Below are 26,372 nucleotides of genomic sequence, written 5' to 3'. Positions count from 1 at the left end.
GCTCCTAGTAGTTCAGCAGCACCAACTTTAATTTTTTTTTTTTAATATTCATTTTTTTTTATTTTACTACCGCTGTAGTAGTGTATAAGTTGACCTTTTAGGCATTATTTGCCCTGTAGGCATTATTTGCACACTGTTTTCTTCAACCCGCCATCTAGCTGTGTGACCTTGTTCACATTCTGTCTAAATATCCATAATATTACCGTCTCCAGAAAAAACACCGGAGTGACTTTTTTCAAGCAGCCATAATATATTTTACGTAATCCGTATCCACCGCTGTAGTAGTGTATACGTTGACCTTGTAGGCATTGTTTGCCCAGTTTTTTTGGCCGCAGCCACTGAAGCACAGAGGCCAGAAAAAATATGCCATATAAATGCTGAAAATAGTAATTTTTTGCCATACGTTGACTCAACGTATATGGCAAAAAATGACTATTTTCAGCATTTATATGGCATATTTTTTCTGGCAACTGTGCTTCAGTGGCTGCGACCAAAAAAATGCATATTTTCTGCATTTATATGGCATAATTTTTCTGGCCTCTGTGCTTCAGTGGCTGCAACCAAAAAAATTTATATTTTCAGCATTTATATGGCATAATTTTTCTGGCAACTGTGCTTCAGTGGCTGCGACCAAAAAAATGCATATTTTCTGCATTTATATGGCATAATTTTTCTGGCCTCTGTGCTTCAGTGGCTGCAACCAAAAAAATTTATATTTTCAGCATTTATATGGCATAATTTTTCTGGCAACTGTGCTTCAGTGGCTGCGTCCAAAAAAACTGGGCAAACAATGTCTACAAGGTCAACGTATGGCGAAAAATGACTATTTTCAGCATTTATATGGCATATTTTTTCTGGCAACTGTGCTTCAGTGGCTGCGTCCAAAAAAACTGGGCAAACAATGCCTACAAGGTCAACGTATGGCAGTTGTTTAAAGAGAACAGTAGATTACTAGCCAGCAAAGCTACCTAAGCTAAAATGTCCCTCAAATCCCTGCAGACTTCTGTCCCTCCAATACAGAGCAGTATCAAGCAGATTACTAGCCAGCAAGCTTACTATCATCTGTCCCTGAAATCACTAACAGCTCTCCCCCTACACTATCTCTTCCAAGCACACACAGGCAGATTTTTCAGATACATTTTTGCCCTTGATCCCCCTCTGGCATGCCACTGTCCAGGTCGTTGCACCCTTTAAACAACTTTAAAATCATTTTTCTGGCCAGAAATGTCTTTTCTAGATGTTAAAGTTCGCCTTCCCATTGAAGTCTATGGGGTTCGCGAACCGTTCGCGAACCGCTCGCATTTTTGCGCAAGTTCGCGAATATGTTCGCGAACTTTTTTTCCGACGTTCGCTACATCCCTAGTCAATACCTAGGCCTGACATTGTAGTCCTCTCTGAAACTGCATTGTGTTACAGTAACCCACTGTCTTGTTGTACTGAATTCAGCTTTGGCCACTGTAACTATAAAAGCATATATTTGTATTATTAAACAAATTCATCCTGGGAATGCTACGGAGTGTTTAGTATGCAGCATATTTGAAAGAGAAATTGGACAGTTTGTACTGAAGGAATGAGGCCTTGTGCACGTGTTGTATAGTGTCTAGTCACAAAGAGATTAAATAAAGAACTTTATTAGATTCTTCTTTTGCCCCACACCAATACTTATAGAAGGGGGGCTGCTTTCATATTCTGGGCTGTATTAGCATATATCACAAAGAGAGAGCTGATATTATCAAAACAAGTGCTCACTTTTGGCTTTTACAATATGCAAGGTGTCTTAAAACCATTTACACATTTATTTTTAACCCCACAGTGTGACTTTATGTTTAAACATTTAGCCCAGCTTTATTAATATTGCATCCATTTCACTCATTTCTTTCAATTATATTATTAGAAAAAAGTTATTTAAAAAAAATAAATTTCTGGATAATTGTATTTATAAAATACACCCTTCTGTAACCTGAAGATGTTTAATTCAGATTGGGGATATATGAAATTATTAGAGCATAATAGAGCATACTAACAATTCTTTGCATAGTTTTATGATATACTGTATCATGTTACAGGCACACAGCACGGGGGAGATGAATGTGTAACTACCAGACACTTTTAACTGATTCCCCCCATTTATCTGATCCATATTGCTATGAACCCCTAGACAAATAATACGTAAGGTATAGAAATTTTCTATATTATCATAGAGCTTGTTACCAATTCTGCCTAGTAGTATATATATGTTTTTAGTATTTTTTTCTCAAATTTTCACCATGGGACAGATTCACTCGTCATTATTCACAATGTATAATTGGATGTATGAAGAACCAGAAACTTTGTTCATCATAGAGTGCTTGTTCTCTCTGGCTTATTGTACAAGTGCCTCGCTGGCCAACGAATGACTAAAATTTAGAATTGAATAGCACCAGCTTCACTGATCACCCATCTCTTGATCTTGTGTTCCGTGCTTATGACAGTAGGAGTACCGATGGTTCATGTGTTGAGAAAAGGATCCAGAGTGGGAGAACCTTTTTCCGCACTTTTCACAATGGTAGGGCTTCTCTCCGGAATGCAGACGGACATGTTCAATAAGGTGGTGTTTGTGCTTAAATGCCTTCCTGCAGACTTCACATTTATAAGGCCTGCTCCCTGAGTTAGAGATAAAGATTATGTTAGCCTTGGCTGCTCCTAAATAGATTATTTATCTTTTATAGTTGTGATTGGGAGGAAGTTAAGTAAACTCCTGCCTGCATGAACTGGAATCTAAAGCTGGCCATAGATGTTGAGATTTTTAAAAGATCAGATCCTGATCGTGAGACCACGATCTTCTCAGAACGATCGTACGAATTTACCATCAACTAAAAAGACCATTTTACCAGGAAAACAAAGGGGAGCTGCCTGCTTGGCCCTGCAAACATAGATAGATTGCACTGGGACCGACAAAGATTTTTTGACCTGGCCGATCAATTTCCCGACAGATGTCGGTCGAAAAATCATAAGATGTACGATCGTTGGAATCCCACTAACCACACGATAATAATAAGGATTGGTCGGGCTTCCCTAAAATCGGTCGTTCGGCAAGAAGAATCATCGCGTCTATGGGGAGCTTAAGGGTAGGACTCCACAAGCGTTTTTGGAGCAATGCATCAAAAATAAGGTAAGTATTAGAATTGTCGCATGGTGTTACAGCGTTGATCCGACGCGACACGACTGTCGGATGCAGACGCAGCGTTTTCTCGCAGCGCATCGGATTGCGTCAAAAACTCTCATGGAGTCCTACCCTATAAGTCTTTGCATTTCTGACATGCAATGAAGTTATTTTCTCTTTGTCTATTTTGTGTTTCGTATGTGAGTCCATTCAATAAGCTTCCTGGATATTTTTTTTGCTGCCATGTACCATTAAAACAATTTTACTATAGTTAGTACACTCCAGCCAGAGCAAATTCGTCAATACCTTGTATGTCTGTGATTGATAGACATTAAAAAAGGAGAAATACAGACTGGGAAATGGAATATTGGCTAATGGTGAGATGACTGCTGCAATATTTTAAATGTCACTGAGAGCTATATCTGTCTGTCCGTGATTATTCACTGAACTGCTGTTTCCAACTGCTTGTTGTACCATTGAAAAAAAACGAAGAAAATGTGCAATTAACATATTATGTAAAATTTTTAGAAATGCAATTTGTTTTCAAAATTTTATATTTGTGCCTTTTAAGGCAGAAAGGCCCCATTATATTTTTTTAACACGCTTATGTAAGCATCTTAACGATGTGTAATTTCGGGACAGGAGGGGGCATGCCTTTATAAATGCCAAATGTAGGCAGCATTGCATTCATGGGGGTGGCTGTAGGGAATTTTTTATACAGCATTTTTTGGCACCAATCTAAATGCCTCCTAATGTCATTGTCTCTGAGTCTTCTACTGCAGGTTCACTTGCCTCCTAATATCAAGTCCCATATTAAATTGTCACCATAAACTGAATATAATTATACTTTTGCAATATTTCTACATTGCGTCGCCCGACTATTATTTCGTCTTACACATTTGACTCAGAGCAATTAAAAATGTTCTTCTATCTGATGTATTTTTCCATTCTGCTGTCACAATTTATACTTAACCAAAACTCCCAATGATACGCAGGGTTGGGCAGCATGTGTCCCTACAGAAGCAGTTAAGCTGTATTCAAATGCAACCCCATATAAATGTAGTTATAATACTTTTCAGAGCCAAAACCAATTGCTCAATCTACAAAGTGTCTGTCTAGTTAAGAATTGCCCTGCAATATTAGGAGATGTACCGTATAACCAGATCATACCAGACTTTGTAAAGGTTGGCCTTAGGTAGGACAGAGAGGGCGTTTTTTGGCAGCCAACACCTTGGTGCTAAAACATAGATAAAAGTACAAAGGACATACTCCATGGTGTACTAATTATAATATATTTTCTGGATATACATGAAGCATGTCCAACTTGCTCCCCTCCAACTTATTTTGAACTGAAACAAGAACAGCTAGAGGGTGGCAAGTCAGACATCTTTGAATGATATAATCCAACCCTCTTATAGGGCCTCGGCTTTCCTGCATTGCCCCTTATTCTCTCAACTTTGACCCAACCTAGAAAGAATTATGTGATATATTAAAATATATCAAAGATCCCATCATCATAATTTTGTAGGTTGGAGGGAGTATCTATTCTCTTTATTTCATCAGTCAAGATATAACGTGCTTACCTGTATGTTCATATTTATGCCGTAAGAGGGAACTACCTTTCTGAAACATTTTATGACATTGATCACAAGCATATAGTCCATTTTCTGCCTTCTGAAGCTTGTTCCTTATGGGTCCGGTCTGACCATTTCCAGGGGCTTCTTTAAAAATGTTTTCCTTTTGGGTGAAACAGTGAGTTAAAAATGGCAGTTAGAATGATGTATTGTATATGAGTTGGGGGACTAGATTTAAGCAGCGCTGGTGGAACGATGGAGAGAATGGAACTACAGCTCCAAGTCCGTATGTAAAAACTGGCACTTTTCCACCTGAATTGCATCTGTAGTTATGGAGTGCTAGTTAGTGTAAGTGGAGATAATAAATTGTGCAACTACTATAACTAAAACAAATCTGAATCCTGCAAAAAAAACGAGTTTTTGGTTGAATCCTGAATGGATTCCAGGATTCACTGCAATGGCATAACTTTGGACAGCACTTATCCCGCAAGTGAGGGGCTCAGGATAATGGGATGCCTGATATAGACAAGTGGGGGGGGGGCACTGTGTATCTTGGTTCACCTGTGGTGAAATCATGGGGCCCAAAAAAAATTTTCTGGGAGCTCTGTGGCTATAAATAGGTCGCTGTTGTGTTTTTTTGCAATGACTGTATAGACCCTCACCACAGAATTCATTAAGGCCATTTTCTGGCAAGCTTAAAAGATATGCTAATTAAACTCAATGAAAAAACACAGTAAGCTACTTTTTCATAAAGTCCCTTTGAACATTTTGTAGTATAAAAAATATTATATTGAAACAAGTCTACTCACCATAGAGCCTTGGACCCCAACTGAAAGTGGTTTAAAAAATTCCTTATATCCGTCAAGCTTATGTAAAAATGGGTAAAGTTGTAGCCCTTTAAAAGCATGATTGGTCTGAAAAACAGGGTTGTTGTTGTCCATGAAATTCTGTAACACACTAGTTGGTTGTCCATCATATGCAAACACAGAGACAGAAGATGAGTTACTGTAATTGTTCCTTTTAAAACCATTATTTATGGGCAGTGTCCTGTTTAACTTTGGCAAAGATAAGTCCAGTGGTTCCATTTGTGGTTCATTATGGAAACTGTTAGAAGGCATGGGAATAATATTCATGAGAGATGGGAGAATATGGATTGCAGAGTCATGAAATTCTGGTTGGCAAAAATCTGAAGTCTCAAATTCAATCTCAGAGGTTGAAGGTGGTTGACACTCACTGGTGTTAGTGTCTTTTTGGTCTGTAGCACATTTGGAATTTTCTATCTCTGTTTTATGGCACCTTTCATCTACAGTCTGAGTGCTGGTAAGAGAACTATTGGCTGTTTGAAGTAAATCGTCACATTTAAATTCCGTATGACATAAATTAGCTAAAACTTGACTGCGCCGACTAAGGAAAAATGATTTTGGAATATACTGATCATGTTGGGGGTTACTGGTTATTAGTGAAGGCTTTGGCAAAGCTAGAGGAAAATGAACACCAAAGTGTCCCACATCAGCTCCTGGCCAACCATAAGCCCTGGTTGGTAATTGTTGTAAATTGCTCCAATGTGCATTGCCAAGGTGCCAATTTTCAGTAGCTTGTTCCAAATGTGTCCTTCTTGGCGTCATTCTCATATCAACTGATCCACAGAAACTATTTAAGTCATAATCTAGCCATGTTACTGGCATCTTTGCAAGAGGTCCAACAACTGGATCATAAATTAACCAGTTTCTATGGCCCATGTTGGCTGGGTGGCACGGTTTTCCCTCTTCATTTTGTTTTTTACATCTAGCAGTCCTTTCCTCTGATGTGCAAGGTGGAATAGAAGGCATTGTAGGGCTTGTCTGGTCACTAGAACAGCATTTTCTGTTGTTAAGGTGAGAGCTGTATGATCCAGAATGTGAGAATCTTCGTTTGCATCTTGAGCACTGATATGGCTTCTCACCTACAGAAAGGAAAAAATCATTTAGGAACGATAACACAACAAATGCCCTGTGTATATTTGCAGCTATTTAAAGCAACTACATCTACCAAACATATTGCACTGCAAGCAACAGAGCTCTAGGGATTTGTTTCACTATTCAGTAAGGATCAGAAAGTGTCACTAAAACAATCGTGTTACATTTTGTGTTTGTTTAATTTTTTTCCCATTTTAGGGATTCTGACAATGTTAAGACTTGTTAGAAACTGTAAATGAATATGAGAAGAATCCCAAAAGAACCTGTGTAGTCTATAGACCAATATTATGGAGAAATTATTGTTAGTTATTAAAAAGTTAGGTACAAAACTGGACCTACAGAGTCATCAATCCACTGGCAACCAAAAGTGAGAAATGATATGGAAAACATTAACCTCTACATAGAGAACTATTGTTTTTAGGCTAGTCTTCTTACAGCACTGTGTATAATTTATAGTCCTTTATTAGACTAGATATACTTTAGGTCAGCCAGATTAAATATGTTTACAGCCACAACCTTCCAAGAGGATAACTGAATTTACCTTTTGACTAAACTTGTGTTCAAGGGTTTGTGGGTCAGTACATAACCTCTTGAGATTATTTGGTGGCTGTATCCAGGAAAAAGTGCTAGAAGTTAGCTCTAATGTAATGAATTCATGTGTACTCCACTGGATATTTGGTAGGTAAATGAGGACCTCATTCCTGCCCTAAGTCCCCTGCACAGAAGCGGTGGATGGAAACATTGGGGCAAATTTACTAAAGGGCGAATTTTCTCCTGCGAAGGCTTCGCCACACTTCGTGCCATTTTGCCAGGGGCATATTCGCTACTATTCACTACGCTAATTCATTAAAAGTCGAAGTTGCGTCTCTCAGCCGAATGCTGGCAAAGTTTTTCCAGCATTAATTTGTCAGCCATTTCATAGTTAACTTTCGCTATGTTAATTTCTGCCTAGTGAAACTTTGTAAGAACACTTACACTTAGGTCAATTTGAATAGGTTGAATTCATATAGGTCGTATATATGATTTTATTAGAGATGTTGGTGCAAATGCTTGAAGCTGGCGAAGGAAACTCTGGCGAAAGAGGTAACGTTCTGTAAAATTTGCACTTTAGTGAATTTGCAGAGTAACAATCGTTCACCTGAGCGAAATGAGTCTGGCAAAATGGCACAAAACGACTCTAGCAACAGACTCTTTTGCCATCAAATTGTCCTCTACGCCTGTTAGTAAATTGGCGATGTCCCTACGGATGGGATTTTTACATGAATTTTCGCTACCGACAGCCACTTTGCCCTTTATTAAATCTGCCCCACAGAAAAGAAAGGAAAGTAGATATGCATTCTTGGTTGTTTTAATCCCTATGTCAGTAAAGTATAATGATAAAATCCAAAATGGGCAATTTCTAATAAATGATAAAAAACAATAATAAAAAAACAACAACATAAAAACAGAAAAATTTAGAAAAAAAAATATTTGAACAGGGTTTCATGTCATATACTTTTCATTGTGTGTTTTGACAAGGTGGTGCTTGGACAACTTCAAGAAAGTCTACTAATCTGTAAAGTCTGGGTGCCTGTGTGATAGCCCATAAGTGATACATCGGCTATACAGCGGGTAAACCTGAGCTTTAAATGCACGTCAGGCACAACTTTTTAGCTTGGGTCAGGCAGGCTTTCAGAACTTTGCCAAAAACGATGAATTGATCTCTGGAGGGGTGGGGGAGATATATTGTTTAGTTCTATAGGCAGGTGGACTTCGAAATCTAAGGAACCAGGGTGTTTCCTTAGATACACCTAATATTTTTATCCTGCACACTCCCTGACTTCCCTGCCTCATTTGAGTGGAAGGTGCTTTCCCTCCTACAATTATTAGTCTTAAGGTGTGATAGTTCAAATTACAGAAAACAACAATGTTGCAGACATTAAGGATAAAATATCCCATACCTGTATATTACTTCTATGCTGCACACTTGACTGCTAGGATGCATGGGGCTTGTTTGAGCCAAATTTCCATCTAAGTTGCATCTTATTCTAAAGGTCCTAGCCAGATCTGGGCCAAGTGTACAAGAATGTCTTTAATTACCAGAAATGAGACATATACCCATCCCCCAATGTATGCAAATACATTCTTATTGTTTATATCACTGTTTATTTATAACTGACTTGCAGCCAATTGGGTGAACAACACAGCCAATTCCCTTGTAGCAGGATGTGTGCTTGGTTTCCGGGCTGCATGGAGAATGCTCTTTATGTGGCAAACTACTTTAGTGCTTAAGGCCAAACCACTGACCACAAGGACTCGTGAAATATCATCTTTGGGCCAGCTGCTTTCATGGCATCCCAATACAAGATTTGTCTAATAGTCAATATAAATCTAATGCTTACAGATAGTGAGAAGAGTTATGCACAGTGTTATGCGGATCTTCATGAATGAGCTACAAAAAAAATAAATGTAAAAAACAAATGTTGCAAAAGTCTTGGAGGTGTATTTATTAGAAGTGGGATTTTAATGGTTTTAGAGGTTTTTGAAACAACTCACAAATTCTAAAAAACATGATTGCCATTGAATTAAAAGTCCTGATTCTAAAAAGTATGAATGAAAAATGTAATGAAAAATAAGCACCGAACGATTAAGAAAAAGCAAAAACCCCAAATAATTTTTGGGTTGCCATTCCCTTTAAATATAGACAAAATTCCATATGTACTTTTACTATGTGACTATAATACAAATGCCTCTTGTATTCTGTAGGTTGTACTGAATCTAATGTTATAAATGCATAAAGTTCTCAGATAGGGATCTCTACTGATGGGAATTGACAGCTCTGCTTCAGAGTGGTTAATAAAACGCCAGACAGTCCAGCTAACCCCAATTGCATTATATGTCAGGTGTAGTTAATATTCTATTGTCCACCTGGTACGCCCGTCGGCATTTGGAGTCCTTTTTAACTTTAATTTTTAAAAAAACTATCTTTAGTCTATTGGGTTGACGGAATAGAAGGGGTGGGGAAGATATCAACTTCAACCTGTGCTCGGTTACCTTTCTCTTCTCTGCTACTAAGAGCCCGTGGATTTGTGTTTTTTTAGGCTTATACAGCTCTTTTTCAGAATAGGATTTAGAATTAAAAATCGAGACCACAGTGGATAGAAATCAATCAGGCAGTAGATTTGGGACAACTCCACCTTCTCCAATTTTCTATTTCTTGCTTAAACCTTTTAACCTGAGCATTGTGTGTTTTTTAAAAAAAATGTATCCTATTAATTGTGGTCCTCTTTATATTAAATACCTTATTTATTATTAATTATTTCAGCACTGTTAAGCACTTTATAATTAATGAATTCATTTTTAAGTGGGTATGAATTCATGGTAATTGCCAGTCACTTGCACTTTAATGCAACTTAATCAAGGTTTAATTTAAGTAAATTATAACTAAGCACTTTATACTCTCAATTGGTAAGTGATTACTATATGGTAATCACAAAACATTTAATAGGTAGTTAAAACAATCGAAAGACTGCTGAACAAGTGGGAAGCAAGTGGGGTACTTTTTCTTCTTCCAGAATCAATTGTCCACCTGGTAGTTAACAGCCAGCATGCCCAGTGAGTTAAACTGGCAGAGACCTAAAAGGCGTATGTCGTTTTGCAAAAATCAGGTTGCAGGGTTCATATTTCTGGCCTATGTGAAATAAAAATCCATTTAAAAAATTTTTTTGAGGCTAGATATGAAGGGAAGGTCACTGGACTGAAACGTCAAATGTTATAAGACTGAAACGTCAAATGTATAAAATGGCATTTTATACAAATGTTTTGTGTCATTGGATTTGAATAATGCATACAGCATGTTCAAATACTCTTAAGGAATCTATCTAAACAGGCTATGATCCAAATATGTGGGATGTTCCGTGTTCCACCCTGTGCTTGGTCTTTTCCAATGACCAGCCTATTTTATAGGAGAATGCACCCATTGGCAGCAGATCACACCCACTGACCCACTGCTCTTTAAAGGCACTGTGAACCCACATATACAGTCTCAGGACTCCTAAAGATTTATGTTTTAAGATTTTAGTATGAAATCTGGGGACAATATAGAAAATGGTAGTGCACAAAACACACTGTGCTGGGAAGGACAGATCACACCCACAAAATCACTTCCCATTTTCTCCCGATATACATTAATTTTTTTATTCATAAAATTGCATTTTTATCTTCCCCATGGTTGGTACACATGGTTAAGAAATGTAATTGTGGAAAGGGATTTAAGCATATCTGCTGGCCTGTCTTCCCTGCTTCTATATAATAATTAATCAGAGACACTGTTACTGCATCAACAACAAATAAAGTCTTCTGCTCTGAAGACTGTAACAAACATAGGGATTACTGAATAATTATTACCAAATCTTACTACTAAAAACTAAAAATCCCAAGACCTGGGCTGGCATTAGAGGTCAAGCAGCACCAGGCATAATAGAAAGGCTTGGCTCCTTGGAGGAAAAAACATAAAAAGAGTTCAGGAAAATCCAACATCAGCAGGCGCTGGAAGTTGAAACCAACACAGTCCTGATGCACACAGCACATTATGATTACTCTACTATTTTTTACCCGAGACACGAAACAGACGTTTTATATGCAAGTCTTGCTCCAGTTCAGTAAGACTAGAGGCTAGTGGTACTAGTTTAGTAGAAATTAATGCAAATATACACATCTCTGTACACTTTCCTGTCCCCTGTACCTTTTTCTTCTTCAACGTCTCTCTTCCTCTTTTTACTTTTTATCACCTTTCTGCTTTTATGTTTTTTTCTTCACACACAGTACTGGTACATTAATATGTGCATAGTGTTAATTATATGCAGCGCAAACCATTTTATCTACTTTTGCTGGGAAGTTGCAGAGAAGGTAACACTCTCTCAATCATGACACAACCACCCTCGAGCCTATTCAATAGTCGCAGGGCAGTTTTCACACGTTGAGAGCTCATATTAGCAGAGATATCTTACGAATTAAGTTCCCTACAGCTTGCCAGCAAAGTTGATGAGATAATTAGTGCAGCATTTAATAAATAAATCTAATAAATAAAACACATTTTGTAACTGGCACTTGGTGGGCTCTAAGCCCCGGTGGTGGTAGAGGAGGAAGGAAGGCGACAAAACCCTCATATTGAAAGGGGACAGGCTTTTTCCACAACTGGGCAATAAGTTAAACACTACTTCTGTTCTACAATCCCTACTCCCTCACCACAATATCCTCCCAATTATTGTTCAGTCTTAACAGAATGCAACCAAAAGACCCCTCCTTGTTCTACAATTTCCATGCTGAGATGAAAATTTCACCAGCAGGCACTGCAAAAAGGAACTGTTTAAGCTTAATGATGGATTTAAAAGCAGCCTCGTGAAATAATGGGTTTTTCATTAAATCCGAATTTAGAACAGGGTGTGTTCACCAATATACAGGGACATTTGCAAGAGCATGACATTCCCTTGAAATTGGGCTATCCCCAGTAAATGGGAATGGTTGGGATCCTTACCTTGAGAGTATTATTTTTTATTTATATATATATTAATGTATAATGTGCATCACTTTAGTGTAACTTACTGTGGAACAGATTAACGTACTGGCCAATCCCTGGCTATTCAGGTGACTTTACTTCAATCTATTATGGGAGCTGGAATGGCCACTTAATGTTGAATTTTCTTCTCAGCTTTTAATTTAAGATGTGTTTTTTTGGTTGCTGGATGCAGAATTGATTCTTTTCCTTTTCCTAACTGTTCTGCACACACATCCTTCAGTCTACTTACCACTATGTATTCGAACGTGTTCTTTTAAATGATGTTTAAACTTAAAAGCCTTTCCACATTCAACACATTTAAATTTTCTCATCTCTGCATCTTTCTTGGTAGGTGTCTAAAACAGAAAGAGAACAGACAAAGATTTGTTTTTCACTAGTACAAAAATCAATTTATTTAAAATCCCTACTAAGCTAGAGCCTTAAAACACAAGATAAATACTAGCAGTAATAGTACTAATAGTACTGTCTCTTTGACTTCCATCATTCGCCATCTAAAACCTGCCGAATTGCTGTTTTAGCCTATGGAGGACCTCCTAGAACCCATTTGGAGTCAAGTGGTGGACTTTGAAAACTCAAAGGTTTTTTTTGGAAAAACTTTGAATCAAATTCGATCGAATGCGCTGTTACTTCAATGTGTACATTTTGAATTTGACCGAAAACGGACCCATTCACCCAAAAAAAACCTTTAATTTTTTTGATAAATTTTGATTGGTCTTTTTTAATTTGAATTTCTGAGTTATGGGAGTTCAAAAAAACTCCCATTACTTCAAATTCGACCCTTGATAAATCTGCCCCTAAATGTTGCCATCTGGAGGATTTTTTTTATCTCACTTGTATTACAATCTAGTAAAATAAGGTTACCAGATCACTTGAAAATTCAGGGCCACATCTATTGATTGCATGGTCCCATTCAATTCCAATCAATGGAGCTCTTGTATCTGGATTTTTTTCAACACTACCCTGAATTTTCAAGTGATCTGGGAACCTTATAGTAAAAGGATGGACACATCAGTACTTGCTGGAAGCCCCCTAGTGCTATGGATAGCAGGGGTTGTAGCATACAACATCTAGAGCTTAAACATGTCCCATATTTAGTACATTGAACTATGAAAAAATAGTCCCACCTGCACTCAAGTCTATTTTAAATGAATTTCACTCATCTTATGGCAGAAGCTGGCGATGTTAGGCTGCTGAAATCATCAATTTTTACCAGAGGCAGATCTTTTTCCATTCTTCTCCCTTAGACTCAGAGGCTGTGTGTGATAGCTCTAAGGGCAAAGTCAATGTACTTTTTGTTGTCTGCACTAATTCTCCTCTTCCAAAATGGAGAAAACATCAGAAAATACCTTCACATTGTTGTCAGTGTTAATCACTGGTGGTGATATTTGAATTGTTTAAGCCCAGACAATGCAGGAAAGACAATTTCTAGATTTACACGGCACCAATGTCAGTGAAGGTTCTCATTCATCCAGGTCATGGCACTGTATATATAGTTAAATGAACTATATACTTATAGGGGAATGTAAGAAAAGTCGCAAAATAACAATTAGCACAAATAAGAATAAAAAGTCTCATATCGCAATGTTATACTCTGCCTTAAACTGTTATTACATTTTAATTGCTCATTGCCCACTTTTAAGAAGTGCTTGAAGGTGTCGTAACTTTTTCAGTAAGATGTTTTATTACATTCACTGCGCACTGGCGATAACTATAAAATTCGCAAACCTTCTTCAACTGTCGGAAGTGGTCACTAAACAGTTTCCAGGTTTGCAAAAGCTTTATTAAATTCGCACAAAGGCAAATTTGTTTGAACAGAGGCATAACTTTTCGCATTGCGAATATTTTTTCCATTACCGACTTTTATTACATTTTCCCGTAAGAATGTTAATAGACAGTGTAGAGCTTGTGGTACTAACACCTCATTTTTTGTGATAATTCTTTTGAAATACAAACCCTGCACTGGCAATTTTTCTTTCACTTATAGGGGCAAATTTACTAAAGCACGAAGTGGCTAACGCTAGCGCAAATTCGCCAGCGTGACGTCATTTCGTTACTTCGCCGATTTACTAACGGGCGCTGGCGTAAATTCGATAGCGAAGTGGACCTACTCTAGCGCTACTTCGCACCCTTATGCCAGGCAAAATTGCGCTATGGCGAAGGGACGTAACTACGCTAATACACTAACTTGCGGATTTTCATAAACGTTAACTCTTGTGCCAGACTTGCCTTCGCATTGAGACCAGGCAAAGTGCAATAGAGTAGATAGGGCATGCTTCAAAAAAAGTTTACATTTTTTCTAAGTCCCAAAAAATGCTGGCGTCTTTTTCTTTTTTAAGGGTGATACGCTGAAAAAGATTGTACATTTTTTTGGGGGTACCCTCCCCCCCCACATATGAAGCTTTCCCAGGCTTGTGTAGTGTAATGTATTTGGTGCTACATATACGTCCATTGTACTTTAACTTGGCGCCGTATGCAAATTAGGCATCGCTAGCGTAACTTCGCTTTGCTTGACAAATTGATGCTAGTGCAACTTCGCTACTGTTTGCCTCCCTGAGCGCAACTTCGCATTTTAGTGAATTTGCGTAGCGCTGGCGAAACTACGCCTGGCGAAGTGCGGCGGAGTGTGGCGAAGCTGTCGCCGGCACAACTTCGGATCTTAGTGAATTTGCCCTATAGGGAGAAGTCCAACAGTATGGAGTCATTACCTGAAGGATGTCTTCATTTAGCTCAGGGCTAAGGGAGAATGGGAGGTCCCTCTGTACATGGTGATGAATGCTGGAAGATGAGCAACCCTTGCAATTACTCTCACAAACTTCACTGGGATTCAAGGCCACTCCTTAAAATAAAATAATAAGACGGGAAGATATGTGCAATAAATTAAAAATGACACAATGTGTGGTTATAGTTACACGTAAGTTATGAAAATGTAAGTGCCAGTTAAAACGATGCAAGTCTCAATCCATTTGGAATTGGTTTATTAGCCTGCTAATTTCAGCCAATCAGAGATGCCAATGACTAACATAAGTCCAGGCTGCCAAATGAATTTAGTTAAACAGCTCATGGGCTAAATATACAACTTCATCCATTTTATGTTGGCTGGGCTGAGGTAGGCATCTAAGGTATTATTTATGCACTATACATGAGCATTTTGTGCACTAATTTGCCTTCTGCCGTTTCTAATCCTATTTTCCCATTTGCCATTAAACAACAAAACACTGAGCTGTTGCAGTCACATCCAGAATTTATCTTCACTTCAGTGCATTGGCAGGGGCAACATTTTGATTATTCCTCTTTGTATATGCTTCACACTCCTTATTTTTCATTAATTTAAAACCTATTAATGTAGAAAATGTGCATTTCAATTGTTTTTGTATTCTGCTTCTTTCAAATGTGTATGGAAACTAGAAACAGGTTCATTTGGAGACTGGATTTGTATCGTTTTTATTTGTAATGTTTGTCTTTCTATGTAAGCCTTCTGCTATTAATTTAATTATTCATTGCCTAGTCTGTTATTCACACCATTGCCCGGTTGCTACGAAACATAGCACTCTAGCAACCAGCTAGAGCTTCATAACTAAATGTTAAATTATTTTAAATCTTTAAGGGTAGAACTACATGAGCGCTTTTACCTGTGATAGCAGCCGTTCTGACGTGCTGAGATAAATCACAGGCGCCTTGTCGGATGCGCCAAATCTAAGGTAAGTAATAGGAATTTTGGACGTTGTTGAAGTCGCAACATGCAGCATTCGCATCCGACAGTCGTGTCTGATGGTGACAACGTCCAACATTCCTATTAATTACCTTAGATTTGGTGCATCCGACATGACGCCTGCGATTCATCTCAGTGAGTCGGAACGGACGGTAACGCACTTGAAGTTCTACCCTAAAGAGCTAAAAAAAACAAGAGTAAGTTGAATGCATGCAATTTCAGTTTGTGCACAGGATTTTATTGTCTGTTTTTCGAGAGCTGCTATCAGAAATGGCTGGGCTCCACAGGACATTCCACAATCTAATCTCACCAAACCTTCACAGAGCCAAATGTACTCAATGTGTTTATAAAAATATTGCATACTGGCCTGGCTGAATTTCAGTGGATAATGGTTGTTTGCCTGAGGGCTTTAATACATTTGTTTTACAATATTATATTGCAAAGTCCACAAGTCTAAAAAAAAGACGTTGGTTTTTCAGACTTATAACCAACATTTCTTCCCATAGCCTTTGATGGAAATTTCTATAAAAGCCAATGTGAACCATCATTTGGGGGGGACGGGTGTTGGAGAAACCTCCCCTGTGTCAGTATCTTAATTCCTTAATCTGAGAACAGACCTCTGTGAGTAATCGTTTTCTATATTATAACTGCAAGTCTACTGATAAAATCATCTTGCTTAACCTGTATTTGCATTTTGTAATCACTATTAATTCTCCATTTATCTAGTCATAGCAATCATCACACAGTCTCCTTTGACATAATGTTGAAGAGTCAGCTGCATAAATAAATTACTAAAACCCCACAGGGTCAAGGAAAAGGGCATCTCTGTCGCACACTAAATGAGACATGTCTTTAAAATGTTAAATAAGATATGCAGATATTTCTGTACAGGAAAGATGTAACAAAGTAAGACCATTATGGTTTACCTTTACCAGAAAGGTTAGCCAAGAGATGGATAAGAAAAAAAACCATGCATCTGAAAGCAAGTACAAGGGGGGCAATCAAGCAAACAAACAAACAGCCATGCAAGCAAAGATGTAAAAAATTATAAGGGTATTGTAGAAAAGTGTAAAACTAATCTTGTTTTTTTTTTTTTATTCTAAATATATACAGTATAGTAATATTATTGGAGACCTGCAAATTGGTTTAAAGAAACAGAGAGAAGGCAGGCAATTTAAATGGCTTTTTTATTCAGTTTACACCACTGTGAAACCAATTAATGAAGGTAGAGGTGACTGGTTGGTTCAAGTGGAAATTTAAAAGATGATAGAACATACTGTATGAATGCAAACAAAAGCCTTCAATATAGTGGCACAGTTATCGAATATACTGTATATTTGGGGGGGCTGGAAAAACTTGATAATAGTATCATGTAAACGGGAGACCTAAAAATCTATTAGTGAACCAACAGGGTAATGTATTAAAGTTGCAAAGAGAAAAACAATTCGTACCAATAAGACTAAAAATCCACATCTCGCAATGTAATATTGTTCCTTAAACTGTTATTGCATTGCAAATTTTAATTGCACATTGCGAATTTTAATTGCGCACTCTTAAGAAGTGCTTGAAGGTGTTGTAATCTTTTGGAGCAAACATAACGTCTTTTTCAGTAAGAAGATTTATTTCATTGACTGTGCATTGGCGCAAACTTTAAAATTCGCAAACCTTCTTCCACTGTTGGAAGTGGTCACTAAACAGTTTCCCGGGTTCACAAAAGCTATATTAAATTCGCACAAAGAAAAATTTGTTTGCGTAAAGGCATAACTTTTTGCATTGCGAATAGTTTTTCCGTTACCGACTTTTATTACATTTCCCCGCAAATCTGGTAAAACACCTAGTTGGGGTGCTTGGCCCTACTTAATTTAGTAGCTCCATATGATTGGCTTGATATTTCTTAATGGGAAAGCTATAAAGATATTAGTTTAGTAACAATTATCACACATTACAAATATAACCATGCACAAAGAGTAAGATATTGTGTACACAAGCACCCATAGAGACCAGTTTGTGGCAGGAATAATTTCTGATGTGGACATTATCCTAAAAAACAAAGGTGCAAGGGATAAACACTTAAATACTAGCGTAGTCATACTGTAGATATGGTGCAGGTTTGGTACCTGTTATCCAAAATGCTTGGGACCTGGGGTTTTCAAGATAACGTATCTTTCCGTAATTTGGATCTTCATACATTGAGGAGGTTATTTACTAAAACATTACATTTTCTCATTATTTTATTAAAACAAATTCCACCAAATTCCAATTCACAATTGAATCTTATTTATCAATAAAATAACTTGAAAAATTCAGTGCAGGAAAAGACTTGATAAAATTGTTGGTACAATTTCCCACAATTCGTACACATTTTTTAAAATTTTATGCCAAAAACTGTGAATTTTTCAGATTATCACCTGAAAAACACAAATTATTACTGTACGAAACCCAGATCATGATATCTTCCAGTTGTAAAAGGGACATCAGCCATTGAATTCTACATGACCTTGACAGGTTTGAAATGGAGTATTTTCGGATTCGGACTTTTAGCAACCTCGGGGTATAATAAATTTGAGTTGTTTTTTCTTCCCACAAAAAAAATTGTGCTTTTCCCTTTAAAACCCCAACCATAAAATTTGGGTTTTAGTAAATAACCCCCTAAAGTCTACTAGAAAATCATGGAAACATTAAGGGGCAGATGTATGAAGGGTCGAATATCGAGAGTTAATTAACCCTCGATATTCGACTAGGAACTAAAATCCTTCGACTTCGAATATCGAAGTCGAAGGATTTAGCGCAAATCCTACGATCGAAGGAATATCCTTCGATCAAAAAAACTTAGGCAAGCCTATGGGGACCTTCCCCATAGGCTAACATTGACTTCGGTAGCTTTTAGCTGCCGAAGTAGGGGGTCGAAGTTTTTTTTAAAGAGGCAGTACTTCGACTATCGAATGGTCGAATAGTCGAACGATTTTTAGTTCGAATCCTTCGATTCGTAGTCGTAGTCGAACGTCGAAGTAGCCCATTCGATGGTCGAAGTAGCCCAAAAAACACTTCGAAATTCGAAGTTTTTTTACTTCGAATCCTTCACTCGAGCTTCATGAATCGGTCCCCACATAAACCCAATAAAATGGCTTTGCTTCTGAAAAGAATGAATTATTGTTCACCTTCCAACACTTTTCCAGTTCAGTTGGTTCACCAGAAATAAAGACCTTTTCCAATTACCGTTTTTCTAATATTGAAGTTTAAAGGTTAATTTTTCGCCTTCTTATGTCTTTCTGAAGCAGCTTGGGGGAGGGGGGTCACCGACTCTTTACTGTTCTAAATTGATACATTTGGGGGCATATTTATCAAGGGTCGAAGTTCAAATTTGGAAAACTTTGAAATTCGAATTCAAAAAGACCAACCGAAATCATATCAATCGAAGTAATAGTGCATTCAATCGAATTCGAATCAAAGTTTTTCTCGAAAAAAACTTTGATTTTTAAAGTCCACCAATTGACTCCAAATGGGTTCTAGGAGGTTCCCCCATAGGCTAAAACAGCAATTCGGCAGGTTTTAGATGGCGAATGGTCGACGTTGAATTTTTAAAGAGACAGTTTTTTTCAAATTCAAATCAAATTAGGACTATTCCCTAGTCAAGGTACACAAAAATAGCTCGAAATTTTAATTTTTTTCATTCGAAAATTCACCTCGACCTTTGATAAATCTGCCTGGCACACCAGGGGCCCACCCAAAAGCCTTAGATTAGGGGCCCACCCAAAAGCCTTAGATTAGGGGCCCATCAAAAAACCTTAGACCAGTGGCCCACTCTCAGTACTATTACATATTATAATCTATTATTCCATCTATTTAGCCTTTTTGTTCTCATAGAAATAGGGAATGGCCAAATGTTTAGCAGCATGAGGGCCCTCTGACACCTGGGCCCACCGGGAGTATACCTGGTCACCCGGTGGACCAGTCCAACACTGATATAATAGCTGCTAATATTCCACAGAGGCACCTGGGAAATGTATCAATTAAATGTAGCAAATTGTAACAATTGCTACAATTACATGTAACAGTTCAGAATTGCATGTGGATCACTGAGCTGCTGGGCTGAAACACCAGGGACAGGAAAAATAAACTTTAGAGTTAAATTTGGGGAAAAAATTCAAAAATGGAATGAAATTGAAAAAAGTCTTTATTTTGGGTGAACAATCTGAAAACAACTGAACTGAAAAAAAAAGTGTTTGGAAAGTAAACAACCTGAGTTTAAACCTGTCAGCCCTGTACCATTTACAGAAGTTCATAACGCCAACTCCAACAACTATCTAATGGCAGGACTACACGAGCGATTTCGCAGCGATCCGAAGCGCTGCTCAAAATCGCAGGCGTCACGTTGGATGCGACGGAAACAAGGTAAGTAATGGCAGTGTCGGATCGTGTTGCATTGTTGATGCGACGCGAAACGACTGTCGGATGCAGACGCAGCGTGCAGCGTCTGCATCCGATAGTCGTGTCGCGTCGCATCAACAATGCAACACGATGTGACAATTGAATTACTTACCTTGTTTCCATTGCATCCGACGTGATGCCTGCATTTTTGCGCAGCGCGTCGGATCGGTGTGAAATCGCCTGTGTAGTCCTGCCCTAAGGGATTCTATCATTATTTCCCTAATTTTTGAGGACACCTAATAGTTGCCAAGATGTAAAAAGACACAGCCTCTCTTTCTCTTTTTAGGTCAGGATTTCAACTAGGATTAATGGCTGCTTCCTAAAATTGTGACTTCAACGATCGCAGGGTAATGTAATGAAAAGACTGCTCAGTCGGCTTTATCAGGTTTACAACATTTATATGACTTGCTTTTTAGTCTAAATGTTTTTAATTGATGTTATTTAAAACATTTTTATAGACACTTTCTTTAAAGAGTGACATGGGTATATTACATTTGTTGTTGTGTTAACCATAGAGCAAAAACATGACTATGCAGCTTATTGGCATCTCATAAACTAAACCATAGTGATAACTTACTGTCTGAAGGCTCCTCTGATTCACTGGTCCTGATGGGAGTTCCTTGATGAACTGTTGATAATGTCAAGGACAGACGTCTTCCAGCAATAAATTCTCTTCCCTCCATATCTGAGTTAGTTATGGTCTCCATTCCCGCTAGACATTGGTCATCATTATCATTATTATCATCATCTGACGGGAGTTTCAACAAATGTACATATTAGTGTTTATACATTATATGCTTCCAATCTTTGCATAATATGAACATTTAGGGATCCCATTATTTTGAACAGGGTGTGTTCAAAAACAGTAAAATGATGAGCCTATCCTAGCACCCACTCTCTGTACTGCCATCAACATCACAGAGTAAGCAAATACATTTATTACTGAGATGCAATGGGGGAATCTCTACCTGATCATCGGTGTTAGTGAAACCAACTTTTAATCGTGGTTTTAGGTTGCCCTTTACTTTTTTGTTTTCTGTTTATTTTTTGGATGTGTTGGTGATAAAGCTTTATAATAAAACAAGTCATGTGAACTGTAACTGTGCATTAATGTTATTTATTTAATGACAGTTCTATATATTGAGATTGATATTATACAAACATTGTCTGACAAGTTAGATAGTGAATGAGTAATATTTTATTTCAGCACGTTGGGGTAACTAGTTATTATCAATACATTTTATTTATGTATCTGTAATATGTTTTCTCATATTTTGGTCCCTGGTATGCAAATGGATTCCACCATTGAAATGATATCATCTTAACTTTTTTAAAGCAGTCTATGACATTGTACCACCAAATCATCATTCCGATCAGCAGTTGTCAGCACCTCTGAGTACATAATGTCTGGTGGCAACAGGATCTTCATAACAGATTCATGCAGAATCTCAGGCCATTTATTTGAGGTGCCAAGTGCAATTAATTCATTAAAAAAGGATTGCACTTTTAGTAAATTTTAGTAAATGAATAACAACTTTTGATTAAATTATTACCTGGTTCTAGGGGTTACTGACCTTCAATATTGTAGAAACCAATATTCAGAGACAGGTTTGCAATTAGACCTAATTTGTTTCATGGTTAGCTTAAGCCTCTGACCTTGCAACAACATGCAGCGGCACAGATCAAGTGAAACCCAGAAACATATCATCTACAGCTCCACCACGGTCATAACAGTACTTTCACATGAACATAACTCCAGCCAAATGTAGAATCTAAGGCCTAGTGCCCTCAAAAGTACATTACCTGCCATTCTATTTATGCTTCTAAAAGTGGCACCATCAGCCTTCTTTCATTTTTTGTCTCAACAAAGTTCATATTTGTTTATGAACTGTCCAAAAGGCAATACCAGAAAAACTACTTGCATTTTATTTGGTGCCAATCATTTTACTAAAGATCAGAGTTTAAAAAACGGATGTTTTAGGGCTGGTTCACTTCCTGGTGTTCCTGGCTCTCCCTGGTTTAGCATCAAAGTTTATTCCTGGTTTCTGCAGACACTGACCATACAAAGCAGGCAGACTGGAAGCAACAGAGTGGTTTTGTATAGAAATAGACAAGTGCAAAGTGCTAAAATGGTTGCAAAATTGAACAATCATTTACATGATCCAGAAAAGTAGATGCACATGAGTTTTGCACAAGCTCACACACTGATGCAAGAGAACCCTGGAACTATCATCAGCCTTGACCAAATAGTAATTCGAGAATTGCAACAACTATTTTGAGCAAAGTTAATTGCACGCTAAGGTGATTTCTGATGCCACAATTGTACTCTTCAGCACATCCCTAGTATTAATAGTATAGTTGTCTCTCCTCCTAAAGGTCACACTGCAAAGACCAGGATATTCACGAAATGTAAACAAAGCCACAACTGCAGAACAATAATCTCCTTTGCATAGTTCTGCCGTCTTGTGGCTTCATCCACATTTTGTGATTTCTGATGCATTGGAATCAACAGCTTTTGGCCTCAATAGCAGGTTGGGGGAAATGTAAAACTTGCACTTAATTTACCAAAATTACATTAGAGCATCACATGCATGTTGTGGTGGATACCCCCAATTACACTTTCTTTCTTCCTTTGTGTCAGAATTTTGCACATTGCACTGCCTTCGTAAAGAAGCCCGTTAGGCTCATATATCAGTCCAGCAGAGTGCATCACTGTACATTTTTAAGTACAGTACCTGTAAATAAATAGGTGCATTAAAGGACAAGTCAACCTTAAAATACAAATTTGCCTAATAAAAGAAAGCATGATTCTAAGCAACATTACAATATACATTTATTCAAAATTGTCAGTGCTTTTAACGTTATTTGCTATCGAAAGCAGCATTTTCTCAACTCCTGTTTGTTACTTTTAAAGGAAGACTAAAGCTTAACAAAAAGAAGTAGGATATAAATGCTGCACTTTATGTTTTGGATTTCTGTACCAGCCCAAGGCAACCACAACCCTTTAGCAGTAAAGATCTATGATTCCAGATATGCCCCAGTAGCTCCCCATCTTCTTTTCTGCTGATTCACTGCACATGCTCTGTGCTGCTGTCACTTACTGAGCTTAGGGACCAGCAATATACAGTACACATAGAATAGAAATGTCACAATATAAGGCTGATTAGTAATTAATACAGATAATTACTACATGGCAGCACATAAACCAGTGCAATTAGCATCAGCATTTAATCATCAGAATTTGCTTAGAATTGTTTTCTTTTATTATTTATTTTATATAATTTCTTGGGTTGACATTCCATTTAAATAAAGAGTTTTTAGTTGTGGTATATAACTATACATATATATACAGACACACACATATATATACTGTATGTAAAAAGCTGTGTTTTTTTGTTTTGTACAAACAAGAAGGTCAGTAAGTCCAGTTGTGAAGCAGTGCTAACCACAATTAGACACATTAGACACATGGAATACTGGAGCGAGGGTATTCACATTAGGTGTTAAGATAAGTGACAATATAAGTGAGCTTAAATAGAGAATGGTGTTAGGACACTGAATAGATAATCATGTTCTGGGTAAAGAGATATTAACTCCTTTATTGCTGACTCTTTTGTGATGCCAGAAAACATGTTATGTCGCAAATCGAATTGAAACTCAGAGCTATAGATAACATGGTGCTGGTGCCTTACTTTCTACAATGGGAGGCACTAAAATGATAAACGCACATATTAACTTACAAGGCTAGAAACACTAATGGTGAAATCATCATTAATGGAAAAAAAATACATGCAATGCTGAAACATTATTGATTTGTGAGAACAATTTTACATTTTATTGTTTACCATTAATTCCATATACATAGCTTTTGCAAACATGAAAGTATTTAGGGATTGTGAACCAGGGCACGTTGTATGTAATAAAACTGCTATTAACAAAGTTATTTTTTTATACAAAATGCACCACCTCTGAGCAAGGCTTAAACATGTGCAATAAAAATTGGCACGCTGTCAAATGAAGACTTGCATTGTGACATGCAAATTTTTGTTCTGTTATAAGCAATTTCTTTTCCCGTTTACGACTTTTATTACATTTTCCCCCTAAGGATTTTATTTTATACTGTAATTATAACCACAAATGTCTTTTCTTGGCAGAAAAACCAGAGCTCTAATTCACGCATCACCACATCTCTTGATTAGAGGTCCCCCAACCAGACTGACTTACTATAAACATCAAATATAGCTTTTTTGCCATTAAATACTATAATTACGGGCCATTGATCATGTATACACAGCCCCCCATGGAATCACAGGTGGTCACAATAATTTGGTTAAGATCCCTGTCTGCATGTTAAATGGCATGTGTAACTGGTACCATGTCTGTAAGGCACACATTGAAGAAAATGACAATTGAGGCACTGGGTCACAATATGTCCATTAAGAAAATAAATATGTAAATGAAATTCACTTGCTTCAGGAAGATTTATGGCCATTTATAGATATCCTGTGTCAGAGTGGAACTTTCAAGAATAGCTTGTACTTTCGTCATTTCAATGCGGTCTAGGGTATTTGGAAATGTCTTCCATTTTGACATGAAATTAGAGATTCTAAGCGTTATTCAATTTATAGGCAATAGCTTCCATTATACATAGATCTTGTAATTCCATTGTGGCATATTTTAACGTAGGAGGGTAGACTAGGATCCAGTTCCTTAGTAATACTCTTCTACCTGCAGCTAGTAATACATTTAAGACTTTTAAGTGATGAGACTTAGTCAACTGAATCAGGAAATTGGGAGAAGAAACCACATTTGAAGTGACAGGTAAGATGGCAAGTTGTGGATTTAAGTGGTTGAAGAGTTAAAATAACCCTCAATGTCTTTCCAAAATGAATTTATGAAGGGGCAAAACCACAAGTTGTGAACCAAGTTTGGTTTATGGAAAGAACATTTGGGTCATATAGTAAGTAAATTGTTGTTCTTGGGTTAGTTTAATCCTTTATAGGCAAGATGGACTGAATTCTGGTCTCTCCATTAATTTGTCAAAATAATTGATAGAGGATACTCAGAAATGCCAGTATTTAAATATGAGGACAATTTTAATGCTGTTACTTTCACTGGATGTGGGATAAGAATAGGGTTTAATCAAAGTTTATTTTGGGTTAATGTTATTTATCAACTGTGCAGATAGAAACTTGTTAAGTTCAGACGTGAGGGTGGGATTTCGCAAATATTTTCACCACGTGTAAAAATGGAATCTTGCCTGGCAAACAAGTTTGCTCATCTCTATTTATAACCCTTTCATACACTGATAGTTAGATAGTTCCCTTGGTCTATATGTCATAAGTGTGTGCCACCCAGTTAATCTGATTTTGTTTCTTAGCCCTCGTATTCTTTTATACTATCCCCTTTTCATTGCAATAATTGTAACTACACTTTCAACTGCAGAAACCCTTCTGTGCAGCAGTTTGGTTTCTGTTCTTTGTATCAGTAACATTATAAAAGGCATAAACATACCGTGTTAGTGAATGAACAAGTCCTTGCAGAGCATGCCTGCTATCATTTAGCATCATTTCACAGATATTAATGAGGTGCTGGATGTGACACTTTCCACACATATTCATGTGGCTTTGTTTCTTCATCACAACCAACCTTTTGCAATTGTATTCCTCACAATGGACACAGAGGTGAGCATGCTATATCTACAGTAAGTGAGGTTTTCAAAAGAGTGGAGGTTCCTAATGATATCCGGCCACATGTTCTCAAGGTTTATTTCAGTGACGGGTGTGAAAACAATTCGGCATCTTAAAAATGGCAATTATGTGTTAAGAATTATTGAGGGGCATAGAATAAGTAAGGGCTGCTGCACTATATTCTTACTCAGCAGAATTCAACTTTAATAACCTAGAAATGATCAGAAGTCTTTGATCTCTAATGCAGAGACTATTAGACAGATAATGCTGTATATTTCTGAAAGAATTTAAGATAAACAAACAATATCTTTTATTTT

At 37.4% G+C, this 26,372-nt stretch overlaps 1 protein-coding gene across 1 annotated transcript; it reads right to left on the bottom strand.

Moving 5' to 3' along the window:
• Positions 1 to 1,654: 1,654 nt before the first annotated feature.
• On the bottom strand, positions 1,655 to 21,103 carry LOC121400686 (zinc finger E-box-binding homeobox 1-like). The gene is made up of 6 exons (XM_041584418.1): positions 20,943 to 21,103; positions 14,934 to 15,064; positions 12,458 to 12,563; positions 5,526 to 6,658; positions 4,726 to 4,879; positions 1,655 to 2,643 (listed from the first exon to the last, which is right to left on the bottom strand). Exons 1-6 carry the CDS (start codon positions 21,070 to 21,072, stop codon positions 2,426 to 2,428), a joined length of 1,872 nt encoding a protein of 623 aa, XP_041440352.1. The 5' UTR covers positions 21,073 to 21,103; the 3' UTR covers positions 1,655 to 2,425.
• Between the last annotated feature and the right edge of the window lie 5,269 nt (positions 21,104 to 26,372).

Source organism: Xenopus laevis, chromosome 2S (genome assembly GCF_017654675.1).
Source record: "Xenopus laevis strain J_2021 chromosome 2S, Xenopus_laevis_v10.1, whole genome shotgun sequence".
In the NCBI taxonomy this organism is placed as follows: domain Eukaryota; kingdom Metazoa; phylum Chordata; class Amphibia; order Anura; family Pipidae; genus Xenopus; species Xenopus laevis.
Note: the sequence above shows the minus strand (reverse complement) of the source record. Positions and strands in the feature narration are given on the sequence as shown.